At 35.7% G+C, this 16,749-nt stretch overlaps 1 protein-coding gene and 1 long non-coding RNA gene across 2 annotated transcripts; both read left to right on the forward strand.

Annotated features, from left to right (window-relative positions):
- Window positions 1–2,154: 2,154 nt before the first annotated feature.
- On the forward strand, window positions 2,155–2,864 carry LOC113332805 (1-aminocyclopropane-1-carboxylate oxidase homolog 5-like). Its single transcript, XM_026579313.1, has 2 exons — window positions 2,155–2,448; window positions 2,574–2,864. The coding sequence occupies exons 1-2, from the start codon at window positions 2,155–2,157 to the stop codon at window positions 2,862–2,864; spliced, it is 585 nt and encodes a 194-aa protein (XP_026435098.1).
- Window positions 2,865–6,006: 3,142 nt separating this feature from the next.
- LOC113333383 lies at window positions 6,007–7,334 on the forward strand. The gene is made up of 2 exons (XR_003351964.1): window positions 6,007–6,378; window positions 6,543–7,334. It is a non-coding gene; the product is annotated as an uncharacterized LOC113333383 (long non-coding RNA).
- The last annotated feature ends 9,415 nt before the right edge of the window (window positions 7,335–16,749 follow it).

Genomic DNA, 16,749 nt, shown 5'->3' on the forward strand with positions numbered 1-16,749 from the left:
AATGACTATTTATAAGGAAATACATAGTGGATGACAGCTAATTTGTCCTTTATTTTCGGATATGGTTTGCGATATTCTCGCAACCTTACAAATGTTAACTTCGCAAGCTCTCTAATTTTCGCAAGACTATCACATCTTTCCCATGATATTTGCTGACGTTGTTTTCTGAAACTGTTCTGCGATGCTATTGTGCACTTCCATTGATAATTTCGCTGAGACATAATTGTTGCGAGAATCTGATCCTACACTTACAAAAAAAAAATGAACGCAAAAAATAGCAAACCTCACCATCTAGCAATCTTAATTTCAACCGTTAAACTTGAACGACTGATATTCAAAGGGGAGATGGTTTTTTTATACATCTCGAATTCTGTTTATTTTTTGTAGGAGTGTAGAGGTTTATAAGAGGAATATATCATCAATTTTCTTTTTTATTTTGGTAAAACACATTTATTAACAAAGACTAAGTGAGCCTTACGGCACGGAGGAAGGCTCTCCCCGCTACATCTTCATACAAAAGATGAAACAAAAAATGAGGTGGATCACGAATCCAGGTTTGATCTATACCTGCAGAAACAACATGTTTTGCTAATTTATATGCGACCAAATTACCTTCCTTGTAGTTACGACGGGAGGAAATATCCTGAAAACAGTCACCTAAGCTATGTATATCCTTGAGAGTGTTTACAAAAAACCAAGAAACATCACAAAAACCATTAACTAAGTCTATTATATAAGCAGAATCACCGGCCACTTCAAGGTGAGAGATCTGTAAAGAAGCTGTCAATTCCAATCCATATTTTAGTGCACGAACCTCAGCCATGTTGTTGTTATTCTTGTATATATGTTTGGAGAAGGCTGCGATAAAGGATCCATCATCATTTCTAATGACATGTTATCAAAATATTACACTTAAATTCATTATTGTTTGAGTTTTACGGAGAAAATGGCGTAAATCTTATCTAATCTTGTCCATATAAGAATGTCCATGGATACTACCTCAGTATATATACACTCTTATAGTTACAAATTCTATCTAAACAGCTAGCCTTCCCAAAAATGGTGTTGCGTGGGGGAACCTCAGCATGGAGGTAACTGTTACTTGTATACTTCGTTATGGCCAAGTGGCCAACTAAAAGAGCCAGATGGTTGGGCAATGGAAATATGGTATCCCAACTTGGAAAATACGTGTTTTTGTGAAACTGAGAAATAGTAACGTGGCTATACAGACACAAACGCCCCAACAAACTAAAACTACTTCTTTTACCTCACGATTGGTATAAAAATGCGCCTCGGCATGCGTATGGGTCTCATACCGGTGATATTATGTTCCTTGCCGAAATCATCAAAAATGGAGTATGCTCGAATGAAAGAAGTCATGAAGTTCGATGAATCATGGTCGGAGTCAAAGGCCTTCTTGACTAGGGAATTGAGTCAATTCCTCTCATCTTTGTTCACCCACCAGATTTGAACGCTGCAACAACGATGCATGGGGAAATCCCAGTCATTGATTTCTCCGAAATGAACATTTCCACTAATGGACGGTCAGAAATTATTGATCAAATCAGAGAAGCTTCTTCTACTTGGGGATTTTTCCAAATAACCAATCATGGAATCCCCAAAATAGTAATTGATGAAGCAATTTCATCCGTTAGATCTTTTCACGAACAACCAAATGATATCAAGAATATGTACTACTCCCTCCGTTACTTTTTAATAGGCCATTTTTTTTTGAGAAAATTAAGGAAATTGAGAGAACTAATTATTGAAAGTGGTCCTTTAGACACTTGTCAATAAAGGAAGTGAAGTGAAATGGTCCCCACGATACTTGTCAGTCAAAGAAATAAATGAAATGGTCCACAAAACACTTGTCATCAAAAAAAATTAAAAGAAAAATGGTCCCAGAAAATTAAAATAATATTTGGCTTTTCCAATTAGGAAACTGGCTATTTATAGAAACTCACCTATTAAAAAGTAAAGGAATGAGTATGTCTCATCAAATAATAATAAGTACTATGGTGAATCTCAAAGTTTTTCTTTTATAAGCAACACAGATATTTACATGTCTAAAGCTGCCAAGATACTTTAAAACTGGTTGTAGGACCGGACCCGCTGGTGATAGAAAAGATACCTGAGATTTGTAGAAAGGGATTGATGGAGTGGGCTCATCATGGGATATTTTTTAGGGAGGAATTGATAGAATTGATGTGTGAAGGATTAGGTGTGAGACCAGGAAAACTCAAAGAATTGAGATGTACTGAATCAAGGATACTTTTAGGTCAATTTTACCCGTATTGTCCACAACCTGATCTGACGGCTGGAATTGTTCCTCATACTGATCATACTCTGTTGACGGTGATGGTTCAAGATCAAATCGGTGGGTTGCAAGTTAAGCGTGAAAATAAGTGGGTCAATGTTGTGCCAGTTGAAGGAGCTGTTACAATCAACGTATGAGACTTTTTTCAGGTAATAGATGCTCCACAATTTAGAAACTATGTAGTATGTACTTTATATTTTAATTCCCACCATGATAATTTAGAATGTTTATAAGGTTACAATTTTTCTTTTTCTAGATAATCTCAAATGATAAATACAAGAATGTGGAACATCGGGTATTGGCTAACCGGTCGATGGAGTCGAGGATTTCTGTGCCGTTGTTGTTCCACCCAGCAGGTGTAAGCAATGTAGATGATGACTCGAGTTATTATGGCCCCTTGCCGGAGCTCTTATCGGCTGAAACCCCACCTTGTTACAAGGATTTCACGTTGGCAGAGTTTTGGAAGCAAAGTCAGAGTAAAGCCATATGCTCGAAAAATTTGACAAGTGCTTTTAGCACTGCAAGGGATGATGAAAATTTAAGTTGAATTTATGAATGCAGATTAAAAAAAATAAAAATGTTGAATTTATGAATATTTTCGGTCTTTTAGTAAGGTTTATTTACTAAACTTAAAAATAAAAAACATAAATTATTTATTTCTTTTTTCCACGAACAAGCAAACTACTCAAATTTTTCATCACTTTTTGAAAATTTTATTTTCAGTATGCCGTGGAAGATTGACTTAAAAGAGATTATTTGGGAATGTTAAGGCAAAATGCCAATTTGTTTAGCCAGGTGGAAGGGTAAATGTGCTTACTATTATGGAAATTACTGCTTACTGGTCTAATCTCCCCTTCGTATGTCGTCTAACATCGATAAATGAACAATCTCGCCAAATAAATAATTTTGCTGGGACCTAATTTAGATAAAGGGGCTAAATAAATAACCTCGTTAAATACATTAATGAATAAAAAAATTAAATCCTCAAAAACCTATGAAAATTTACATAAATAATCACTAAATTTCAGTACAAGAAAATATATACAGTAAAAACTACATATATTAATAGCCTTGGGACTTCACAAAATTATTAATATATGGAGTTTATTAATATATAGAGGTATACCAAAGAAATGATTTTTTTGCCAATTCAAAGTATGTAAATGGTAATGAATATGGATGTCTTCTTTAATCATCCAAATGAGCAACAAGTCGTATATGCTTTAACCAAAGAAGAAATCATCAATGGAATTAGACAAGAAACAAAGGGAGATAATCCTGATGATGATAGTACGGAAATACCAAAAGTTTCATCCCAGGAAGCTTTATACATGCTTGACAAGGTGGAAATGTTTTGGCTTCAACAAGAAAATGGCTATAGTAATGAGGTTTTACATATCCGCAAATCAAAAGATGCATAACATCCAAAAAATTACATCATTTTCTCAAACAACTATAGATAAGTATTTTATTTTATCTTAAATTTCAACGTAACAAGATCTATAAGTTTCCAACAATAACGATTATATTATATATGGAGGTAAATTCTTTATGATGGGATTAGAAGATCTATTAACATTAAAATGTGGAGGTTATTACTATTTATAACCGGCCCAAGTTGGGACTATGATTTTTTTATTAATATATAAAGTTTATTAATATATGGAGTTTTTAATGTATTAATAAACCAAAATACTTCATCCAACCAACAATGTTGGCATAAAAAGCCATTTCTTCTCAAAATGTGCATCTAAAGTTTATTGTTTTTTCCTTCCACCTAAACCAAAATGCGCCTTGTACTTCATATTTTGTAATGTATGAACATCTTTGTATATTTTCCTTGTTGTGGTAAGTCATTTTTTTACGGTGATTACTGCTTGACGTTTTGTATAATGTTACTATCGTCAGGTTAAGGATCATTCTCACAATTTATTGTTGACTCAATAATTTTTTTGTCCGTAACTGATTCCATAATTGTATCATTTTCGTTAAGATAGTTCAAAAGATGTTGGACATCCATAACATTTCTGTAGCATAAGTTAGAAATAATGTCAGTTAATTTTTGAATATCTTCCTCTAATTAAATAATTTTTGGTTGAGAAATACACCGGGCCCCTGGTTGTTTTTCAGTCTCTCTCCTATCTGTTTTCTCCGGAGCTTCATAAATGGCGACTATCACCGATGAACTCAGCCTTCTGCAAGTTTCAATCCTTGTGTTTGAATCATTGTAGAAGTGTGCTATTTCTGAACTTAATCGATGTCCAAGGACGGATTGATCTGATCCTTCCCCTTGGGGCCGCTAGTTCTATGGCCAAGAAAAATAAAAAATGGTCAAGAAGATTTGGTCAAGTGGTTATTCTCATTGAGTCACTTTCAAACAAATCGGGTAATTATCTGAAGATCTCGCGTATGGTAAAGGATTCTCTTCATAGGTTTATTTGTATTCTGAGTGGTCATAAGGGTGCAGTTTGGAAAACATTTTGGTCTTCGGTCATTTCAAAAAAGGAGAACTGCAATAATCCACGGGTTACTATTAAACCATCAGTAGATAATGTCTGTGATACTTCTGTTCAAACTTATACGGTAGTAGAACTTGATGATCCTTATTCACTGGGTTAGCTTTGTGGTTCATAATTATCACAATGGTTGGAATAAGATAGCTAAAGGTATTTAAACCATTTTGGGTGGCAATCTAAGGTCAGCTTGCGTAGTGTAAATATGAAGATGGCTTTCTTTAAAGCTGTCAGTTGATATTTTTAACTCGTTTGCTGCTTCTAAAAATATAAAAGTGGGTAATACTAAGATTTCTGTCAGGCATTGGTTCCAGGAAGATGCTTTTATCAAGAAGGTCTTATCTTCTGATTCATCTCACTTGATTGGAATCAGAGACTTACCACTTCACTTTTGAAATTATACTTCTTTCGAAACTATTTTTCATTCGTGGGGAACATTCTTGATATTATTAATTTACTTCAGATTTTTCAAAACTTAACAATAGTAAGGTTAAAGTCCTTTGTGATTTAAGTAAAATCCATATTGCTGTTAAATTTGAAGGAGTTTGGCTGAGTATTGAACGGATTCAAGATGATAATACTTTTCAATAGTTATTATCAGGAATCCAATTTTCCTAAGTTGAAATTTGTGGTCAAAATGGTGAATTCTACTAGTCAGCAATATTCAAATTCTTCGGATTTTCAGGGATCCATTAGTAGATTGACGCCGTTTCTAGAGATAATTTCTCAATTGTAAACAAAAAATAATGCTAGTACTTATTTTATGCCGAAAAATATTGAGCAGAATATTTCAAATTCAAATTTTGCTAAGTTTACGGTGGGTATGAAGTCTATTGAAGAATGTGATCAACAACTTTCGGATAGGGTAAGGGATACTTTAAGTTTGGATAGTCCAGATATGCAACACCCTTGGATCACAGTCCGTAGAAAGAAAAGGATGGTGTCAGATCATTATTTGAACTTGGTTGTCTCGCTTGCACGTAAATCAGGGTCTTCATCGGTTCATGTTCCAAATTCTTCTGTGTCAAAGGGAAACTCGATACCAAACTTAAATTGCTCTGTCTCACTTGCGTGTAAATCGTACGGTCCTAAGATCTTGGGTAGTCGTTTCTACTTTGGATCCTTAAGGTGTAACTCTTCCAACTCATTTTTGTTGGAAAATAGCCGAATCAATGACACTGCTCAGTCTCTAGAGACCCCACGTGGTTCATACTCATCACTTTTATCAGAAAATAGAGACGTGGAGTTCTTAAGTTCATTGGTTTCTCAGAGAGATATAAAAATTCAAAAAAACTATTTCAATTTCATATCTCTTTCAATACACACACAGGCATGGTGATAATCCTTTCTCTATGTAGATATGTGGGAATTTACTTTTATGTTTGAAAAAAGCTAAGGATGAGAATAACAGGGTTCTAATTGAAGACTTAGATGGCGTGGATAATTTTGATTCAAATAATAAAGAAGTTTTGAGAAGTGTTTATGCTGACGCTTTAGGGGATAGAGCTTTATTAATGGATCTTAGTATTTTATCTTGGAGTATTAGAGGTATGAATGATAATTAAATATTTCTGCAATTAGAAATGCTATAAGAAAAAACAATGCTTCTATTTGCACAATATATGAAACAAGAAATGGAATGTGTTGATGATTCTTTAATTCGTTCATTGTGGGGTAATAATAATTTAATTTGCTTATCTTCGTTCTATTAGAAGGTCAGGTGGTATTTTAACTTTGTGGAATGGGGTCAAGTCATTTTTGAAGATCAAATTTTAGGTGGTTTTTCACATACTTTACGATTAAGAAATGTAAATGATGGCTTTGCTTGGTTATCACTTCTGTCTATGGCGCATCGGATACAACTGACTATGGCCAATTTTGGCAAGAGATAGTTGATATCAGAACTATTATGCATGAGTCGTGTTGCATTGGAGGTGACTGGAATGCTATTTTAACTCAGATCGAGAGAAATCGAGCTGATGGGTGCATATGGCGCATCGGATACAACTGACTATGGCCAATTTTGGCAAGACATAGTTGATATCAGAACTATTATGCATGAGTCGTGGTGCATTAGAGGTGACTGGAATGCTATTTCAACTCAGATCGAGAGAAATCGAGCTGATGGGTGCAAGAAAAATAGGAAAACTTCAAGCAGTTCCTAAACATCCAGAATTTTTTGGATTTGCCAATGGCTGGTGGCAAATTCACTTGGAAAAATTCGCAAAATCTACCGTTGTTACAAAGGTCGGATAAATTTGTTGTTCAGTAGATTGAGAAGATAAATGCCCAACTCTAGTTCAAACAAGATTAAAGAGACCAATCTATGATCATGCCCCAATTCTACTCAACTGCAATGGAGGTATAATTCTTAAATCCCCTTTTAGATTTGAGAATTATCTACTGGCTCATCCCGATTTCTTAGATAACATTAAAATTTGGTGGAATATCTTGGTATTCTCTGGTAAATGAAGTTATATTTTAGCTAAAAAGTTACAAGGCCTGAAATTTTTTTATTAAAAAGTGGGGAAAGGATAATTTTGGTCCACCGAAGTAGACATATTGGAGAATGACCCATTGTCGGCTCTGATACCATTTTTAGTGACCCATCCCTCCACCGATACTATCTGGTAGGTCTATAAACAGAACCTACCATAACAACTGCAAGTGCACAATGTCCTAATGTAACACAGGGCAAGCACAGGTCGATTCACAGGGACTTGGTGGGTATAAGGTGAAGCTACGGTCTTACTGATTTCGAACAAATAGTAACCAAAAGGGGTTTGTATGCCGATACGGCTAGATGTTGGTAAAGATGATGCTAAGAATGTAATAATCAAATATGAAAGCAAAGAGTAATCTAAACAAGCAGACAAATAGGATGCTAGGGCAGTCGAATCCACCTCTTAACCTACACTAAGTCAATTCTGTCCCAATAAAGTTCTTGTCCCTTGTATGAACACCGGTGAACTTTTAGGCTCTGCCGACTATCCAGATAGAAGTGAAGATTCTAGTTTGCCGCACATCAAAGGGTAATTTCAGGAGGATGGTTTAGTGTCACTAAGATAATTACTGAAAAAGCGGGGGTACAACAACCACACCCAATATTTCGATTAGCCATATGTATGGGCTAACTCCAATATACTTTCAAGAGAATCAACAAGACTCAATCTTAATAAAGTATATCAAAGAGTTATATCTCTCTTTCTCGATACAATTCTTACTCAAGCAAATAGAAATCTGCGAGTCTAATTGAATACAAGAGAAATCACTTGAACGGTACCAAAGACCAATGTTCAAGTATCAATCAATTTCAATCAACAACCAAAGGTCGAATTTCCCAATTGATTGATTCAAACGCACAACCTGTGATATTTTAATTATAAAGATAAACAATATAATGCGAAAAAGAAATAACACAGACACCAGAAGTTTTGTTAACGAGGAAACCGCAAATGCAGAAAAACCCCGGGACCTAGTCCAGATTGAACACACATTGTATTAAGCCGCTATAGACACCAGCCTACTACAAACTAACTTCGGTCTGGACTGTAGTTGAACCCCAATCAATCTCACACTGATCCAAGGTACAATTATGCTCATATGTCTCTGATCCCAGCAGGATACTACAAACTTGATTCCCTTAGCTGATCTCACCCACAACTAAGAGTTGCTACGACCCAAAGTCGAAGACTTTAATAAACAAATTTGTATCACACAAAAAAGTCTACGGTAAAAGATAAATCTGTCTCCCACATAAATACCTACGAGTTTTGTTTCGTCTTTTGATAAATCAAGGTGAACAAGAACCAATTTATAACCCGGATTTTTTATTCCCGAAGAACAGCCTAGTATTATCAATCACCTCATAATAATCTTAATCGACGCGGCGAAAGAAGATATTGTGGAATCACAAACGATGAGACGAAGATGTTTGTGATTACTTTTATATCTTGCCTATCGGAGATATCAATCTCAAGCCAACCATTACGATTGTATTCAATACGATAGAAACAGCAAGATCAGATCACACAACTACAAGAAAGTAGTATCAGTCTGGCTTCACAATCCCAATGAAGTCTTCAAGTCGTTAACCTACAGGGTCTCGGTAGAAACCTAAGGTTAAAGGAGAATCGACTCTAGCTTATACAACTAGTATCACACAGGAGGTGTGGGGATTAGGTTTCCTAGTTGCTAGAGTTCTCCTTTATATAGTTTTTCAAATCAGGGTTTGAAATTAATGTTAGCTTAGTAACAAAGCATTCAATATTCACCGTTAGATGAAAAACTTATTAGATTCAAGCTAATATCTTTCAACCGTTAGATCGAAAACTTAGCTTGTTACACACAAATGAAATGCACGTTTTAGGTTTGTGTAACCTCATCCAAACATGTACATTCGTTGGTTCAACAGTAGTTAACCAAATGGTTAGTCATATGAGCACTTTCATATCAACCATATTCTTCTTCAACATAACTAGTTCAAATGACTCAAATGAACTAGTTAGATATTTGTTCAATTTCTTAGATCTTATAGAAGTATACAAGACACAATCGAAGCAAAAACGATTTGATTCACTCGAATCGATTCATGAACTTTATAGCCACGGTTTGCAAACTTGCATTCCTTAGTTAATATAAGTATAAGTTCACGAATAATCGTTTTTAGAAAATAACCAACCTAAGTACGCGGACTTAAGTACCCGAAATAAGTTTGTAAGTAGTTCACAAAGTCCAGCAGATTTTCTCGGGAAGAGAACCTCCGACAGTACGCGGACTGTGTACGCGGACTGGTTTCGCGGACTCTGTTCGGTTTCCTGAGCAGCAAAGTACGCATACTTTGGTTCAAGGAATAAGGACTTATACATGTATGTGTTTCCACACAATGCTTATATCCAACAATGGTTAATAATCTAAACTCTCATTTCAATCATTGAAACATTCTTAGAGGACGTTATATAGTTGTTATTCACAAACCATCTTTCGTCAAAGCCATTTTCAAGTGATTGAAACATAACATGACTTTTGTCACTAGGTAAAGATGAACTTGGCCAAAGCGAAAGCTTACCGACACATATTTTGAGAAATAGATAAGCGAGATAAACTCGGATCGAAATAGAAAATGTGTATAATCAAAGTCTATATAGCAAAACGACTTTGTCTCAAGATAGGAGATAGAGTAGATAGACTTTTGAGTGACAGATAAGTTCAAGTCTCCACATACCTTTTAGTCGATGAAGTTCCACCAGTTCGTTAAGTAGTTCTTCGTCTTGTATGATGATCGCCATGGAGTTCTTGAGCTCGACTACACTTTCTATCCTAGTCCGAGACTTAGCTATAGTAGACTAGAAATCAAGACTTATAGTTTTGATTACTAACATTGACAAACATGCTTGAGATAGAAACGCATGCGAGTTCGACCGAGCAGTGCTATAACAATTACCTAATCCTGGTATTCGTTGTCCTCTCACAAAACAGCTAACCGCAAATCAATCACTTAGATGATTAAACAATCCTGATATGGATATTCTAATCGTAACTACGGTGTCCCTCCGAAGTACTAAATGTATACTTAAAGCACAACTAGTCAAAGGATCGAACAATAATCAGTTAAGCACGAGTTGCAGTAATTTTATTGTTCATTTTTCTGGCAAATTTGATGAGCTCAATGAGCTCTTCATATGCAAGCTTGTCAGTCATTGCCGATGCATGCTCCAATATGGACTTCCCGCCAAACGCGAACTTGTACATGCTTTCATGTACTACACCAGGTTGCATGTCTACATCCTCTTGTGGCAAATCTCGATAAAAAAGGCTCAAGTAACTGAAATCCATAACTAAAAAAAGTAAATCGAAACACAATCGGTAGTACCTAGAATCGATCACTGGCAATCATCTTATAAACCGATTCTGATACATACTTTTCATGGAACGAAGAACATAACCCATAATCGGTGGATATGATGGATCTACGGAAACCGATTCTTGGTAGAAATCAGAAACTTTGATTTTCAAAGTGGGTTTTAAATGTGTAAATCAATGAATAAATCTTAATAATAAAATGAATTGATGGAGATTTACCTTACCTTTGTCAGATCGGTGATAGCTGAAAAGAAAACGTTTTTTTTTTTTAGATTAGGGTTTACAAAATTTGGAAAAATTAGATGAAAATAAAAAGTGGTTTTTGTTTTAGGTATTTAAGTTCTTAGGAATTTAGCTGAAAATAGAAATGATTTGTACCTATATGAGTTAGAATTAGGGTTAAATTGGTTTTTTTTGTCCAGACTAGACACCCCATAACCATTGGTATAAATTGGAGAAGAAAATGTGAGGCTTCAGATAATTCTTAGAGCAGTTCATATGGACTCAACAAACATGAAGTTAGTTCATTTTGATCCCACCATGGATTCAACAAACATGAAAAACGGATGAACAAACCAACAAATTTGTTAGTTTGTTGAGTAAGATGGAAGAACAGGCGCGCGGTTGATAAAATGTCGGGCGATTGAGGCACACTCGTTGGCATGTGAGCCAGAAACGCTGGCGTTTGTGCTAAATTCACCCGTGTTTTCTTCACACGCCAGTGTCTCTGGTGAAATCCCCGTGTTTTTCCCAAAACCGCCAACAACTACTTTCATCCAACGACTGTTGTTCTTTTTTGTTTCCCTATAAATTCAGTTTATCTCCAAACTTAAAACTCATACCTTCTTCAGCTCTACCTCAAAATTTCACAATTTCATACCATCTAAATACTCATTTTTCTTTTATTCAAACAAAACTGTTCATATCAACCCAATCTACCAGAAAAAATCTCATCTCTATAAATTTTATTCCTAACAAATATGGCATCCTCATCGCACCGATCATAACAACGATCACAACAACAAACACAACAACAATCACAACAAGATACACAACAAGATACACAACCAAGAAACACAAGAATTCATGGTGTTAAGTATACGATGGATGAAGACGAGTCAATTTGTAGGAATTATGTATTTTATACATTAGATGAAATCAATTGTATTTATCAAGAAAAAAAACTTTTTATGAAAAGATTTTACAAAAAAAAAAGTGAAGAAACTGGTAACACCAATAGACGTGATGCCGAAGGGTTGTCTCATCATTTTTACTCAATTCCAGCATCCGTTAGTGAATATGTAGCTTTGATCATTCAAATGTGGCGCAACAAAAAAAAATGGTGATGGCGAACCGAAAGTGGAACGAAGATGTCGGGAAGAGTGACAAAAATCCCACAAAACGGGTTTCCAACATGAAACTTGTTTCACTATTTTGAGGGTGCTTAACAAGTTTAATACGTACTTGATGGAAGGTAATCAAGTGCCTGCAAGATCACCACATGGTCCAATCTCGCAGGATTTTCAAGATGGTGGGCTTGCTTCCTCACATGAAGGAACTGGATCTCCATATACCGGGTCTCCAAGTAATCAGGAACAACACAACTCTAATCTAGACGTTAATACCAACATCAAGAGAAGAAGAGGAGGGGGTCTGAAAGCTGCAAAAGCAGCGAGAGACGCAGCCCAACGAGCATTAGAAGGAGGTTCAAACGAGTTCAACTATGCTGAACACAAGGAATGCGAGTTGAATATAGAATCAGGTAGAGCCAGGGACTGTGGCATTGCTATAAAGCAACAACGAAAAAGTCGTCTTTCGCGAGAACAATACTACATCGAGTGTAAGCTAAACAAGCTACTCTCCTTGAACACTTTAACAATGAATGCACAACAACTTGTTGTATGGACTAAGGAAATGGATATGACCGAACAACAACAAGTCCCTCAACGATCTGGCTAGTATGAGAATGTGGAAGAAGACGAAGATGATGCCTCAGAAGAAAACGAAGATGAATACAGTCTTGATAACTGATTTTAATTATTGTTTAGTAGTTAAGTTTAATTTAATTGTAATCGTTTATTTTAAAATTACTTTTAATATAATTGCCTTAATTTTAATTTTAAGTGTACTTGTTTAAACAAGCAACTTTAAATTAAATAACACATTAATTAAAATAAACAACACTAAATTGAAAATAACATTTATCTGCCTCGCCCCCTCGCATCGTCTCTTACTCCTTTTAAAACCCAAAGGTGCTTAGTTAGATCTTGTCTTAGTTGTCCATAGATTCCCCGGTTTTGGAGTCTGTCAGTGGCAAGTCTATATTCTCTTGCTGGACGCCCGTGCTCCACCACAAGATTCGACCTCAAATCTTCATCTGAAAAACTAGTCCAAGTTGAGTCACGTCTGGTTTCTTTCAAGGGTTAATTAATAAAATGCCCATGAGGGGAAATCTAATTAAGAAATTGCCCATGTTTTTTTGAAAATTAAAAAAATGCCCATGAGTTGACCTTTTCCGTCCCGCTTTTTCAAAAAAACGGCTAACGGACGTTACATGACATGTGGCACTAAATCTGTTATGTCAAATGACATTGTAACCCCTAAATTAGATGGATCGGCCCGCGTTGGAACTCTGACTCGGCACGAACTCGACTCATGAGTGACAGCACGTTATCTACACGTGCGAACTTCAGTAACGGTCGGCTGACACGTGTCACTATCTTGTAGTAAAAAATGAATGGCCCAGATTTAATCCCCTTTTGTAACGGTCATATTCTCTTTCAGCCTGTATAAAAACCAATGATCAGACCCAAGTTCACCCAAATCATCAAAAAGGAACCAACTACACACATAGTCATGAGCAAAAGTCTGATACATTCTCCTAGTAGTAGTAGAAACAACAACATCAAGGCTAGTGAAGAGAACCAACCAAATCTATGTTCAATCTGTGATGTAGGAAGCCACGAATCAAAGGTTTGTCCTTGGATGTATTCTAGGTGTATACACATACCTTGTAATGGAATAAGGCAATTACTTAGATCAAAGACAACTGAAACAGAAAGTGAAATGTTTTTCAAGTGCTCAAATCCTACCTGCACATACTTTGAATGGTTTTCTTTAGCCATTGATGCAGTCAGATGTGCTGATATCAAGCTGCCATTTAAGATTTGTTGTTGTGCTTGTGGAGAAGTTGGTCACTCCTACAACAAATGTCCACTGCACAATCTACAATGCTTCAAAGATCACTGCAAATCAGAAATGAAACTGAAATTATGTAAGAATAATCACAACTTCAACATAGCTTATCTTACCTGCACAGATTGTGAAGCTTTCGGATGGGTTTCTGATCACATAGTCATTGCTGCAAGGGAAAGTGTTATACATTCAAGTATTCATGTCAAAGAAATATGTAAGGAAGTTAACAAAAAGCTTACAATGTAATCTGCAGTACTTTAAACTAATAAACTTGATTAATATTAAAAAGTACTTCAAATCCATATTGTTTTGTCATCCATAAACAAGTTCAGACAGCTAAAAGCAGTTGAAAAAAAAGACAAACACTGTAAGAAAGGATCACAGATCCAACAAAAAAGCAAAACAGACACACATACATTACTTCTTCTTTGCATTTTTCTTTCCCTGCTTTCCCTTATCCTGTGTAATAGTAGCAATATTTTGAGCCACATATCTAATACCAGCAAAATATTGACTGAAACTTTGTGTGTTACTAGGCCCTGCAGATGCAGATCTTTGAGTGTTTGGTACTGGAGGTAGTTTTCCATGTGAGGATGTTCTTGCAGAGGACTCACCAACATATGATGTTTTACCTTTCTTCTTTGCTTTGCCCCTTGCAGTGCTAGTTTCAGCTCCATCTGTGTTTTTGAAAGTGAAGTTTGTAGCATCACACTCAGTTCTTGGCCTATATCCAGTTTGATTCTTACCAACATCACCACCTTTACAAGTTCTCTTGTTGTGACCTTCTGTAGATCCACACTGAGTACACTTCCTTTTCTTCTTCTCAGTTTGAGGTTCATCATAACTTCTTCTCCTCTTTGAATGAGGTCTGCCAGGCTTTCTTTGGCTGAGAGGGTGTAGTATCTTGTTTTCCATTGGTGGCTGCAACAAGAAACAAAGAAAAGAAAAGTTCAGAGAAGAAAGAAGAGATGAGATGAGAACTGATGAAACCCTAAAGTGCTTTTAAATAGAAAATAAAGTTAAAGTTTAAAGTAAATGCACAACAACCCATAAAGTATAGAATAGTACCTCTGGATAGTCAGAAATGTCTTCCAATGGAATTTTTTTTGGAGCATATGTGGTCCTATAATAATCCACTGAATAGTAAGGAGAGCAATACCTGTCAAAACAAATGTAAATAATATTGTTAGAATCTTCCCTTTAATGTTTGTTGGTACATCAATGCACAAATAAAAGAGAAATAAAAAATGTAAATGCCACAATAAATGCTAAGATGAAGACATAATACATACTCAGCCCAATTTGGTGAGATTGTCTTCAATGAAGACACAACATGTTGACAGGGGAATCCCCTAAACTGCCACTGCAAACAAGTGCAATTCTTCTCTATAAAATTCACTGTGAATATTTTTCTGGTGGATCTGTTGGTGACCAAATAAACCTCCCCAACCACACTAGCCTGAACATGAAATTTTTCACTAATGGCAAGCATTTTTTTGATAAGGTCCTTAGCTTTAGGAACCAAATCTCCATATTTCCACTTTGTACATTGTTCCCTTCTCTTTGTAAACATTTTCATCACCAACTCACCATACAACATGCCAAGAATAACTATAGGTTTATCTCTCAGTTCAGTAGCCATTGAATTAAAAGATTCAGAAAAATTGTTATTGAGATGCTCACAACAACTAATGGGATCAAAAAAATCCCTAGCCCAATTCTGGTGACCTTGTTTCATAAGATACTCTGCAACTTTAGCATTTTCTTGGTACATAGCAGTCATGTGTTCCTACATTACCCATTTGTAAGTTAGTATGTATTTACGTTACTCTAGAAATGTAATACAAGCAAATTTAAAAGAAACAAACCTCAAAATGCTTTATCTTGTAGGCTTTGGCAGCATTCCACATTGAGCTGTGCAATGTGGGGGACTTATAAGTTTTCTTGAAATTCTTGTAATTGTACCTGCAACATAATTCACACACAGACAAAATGTAAAATTAATCATTGTAAATAAAGAAGTTATTATACAACAACAAATTTAAAAGTAAGATAATTACCTCCAACAATATCTATGGGGCATACCAGGAAACACCTCTGCAACTGCTTCCAACAAACCTTTCTGATGATCTGATATGAAAGTGACTTTTCCAGAATGATGAGCTAAGATTCCTGGTGCCAAATCTTTGAGGAATATTAACCAGTTTTCTTTGGTTTCACTTCTAGCCACTCCAATACCTAGAGACACTAATCTATTCTCACCATCAAGTGTTGTTGCAGCCATTAAGACACCACCCCACTTGCCAGTAAGATGGCATGCATCAAACCCTACAACACCTCTGCAAGACTCCTGAAAGGCTTTCATTGGTGCAACAAATAATATTGTCATAGTCTCAAACTTGAAATCTGCATATGCAGGTTTCAACATCAGTTATTTCACAAAAAAAAAAGTACCAATACAAAATAAAGAAGAATACAAAACTGAAATTAAAATAACCTACCTTTTCTTCCATATGTAAACTTGGTAACAGATCATGGGTTAGTTTTGGCCACCATTGAACAGAACTTAGGTACATCAACATAACTTTCTTCATAATCTCCAAAAAATTCCTCTAGAACCAGATTCCTAGCTTTCCATGCACAAATATAGGGAATGTTGATGTTGTGAGTACCTGCAAAGTTTTCTTTAATATTCTTGGGCTTTGGTATGAAAGCCCCAGAACTTTCTTTCAAACTTTCAAGTACACCATCTTTTATAGTTTCTGGATCACCACTCCTATTCCTACCTTTCTTATCCCCAACACATGTGTGTTCCAAGTTAACACTTATAACAACAAAAGTTGACTCATTTTTTACTTTACT

The sequence above is a fragment of the Papaver somniferum genome, unplaced genomic scaffold, assembly GCF_003573695.1.
Source record: "Papaver somniferum cultivar HN1 unplaced genomic scaffold, ASM357369v1 unplaced-scaffold_132, whole genome shotgun sequence".
NCBI classification, from domain to species: domain Eukaryota; kingdom Viridiplantae; phylum Streptophyta; class Magnoliopsida; order Ranunculales; family Papaveraceae; genus Papaver; species Papaver somniferum.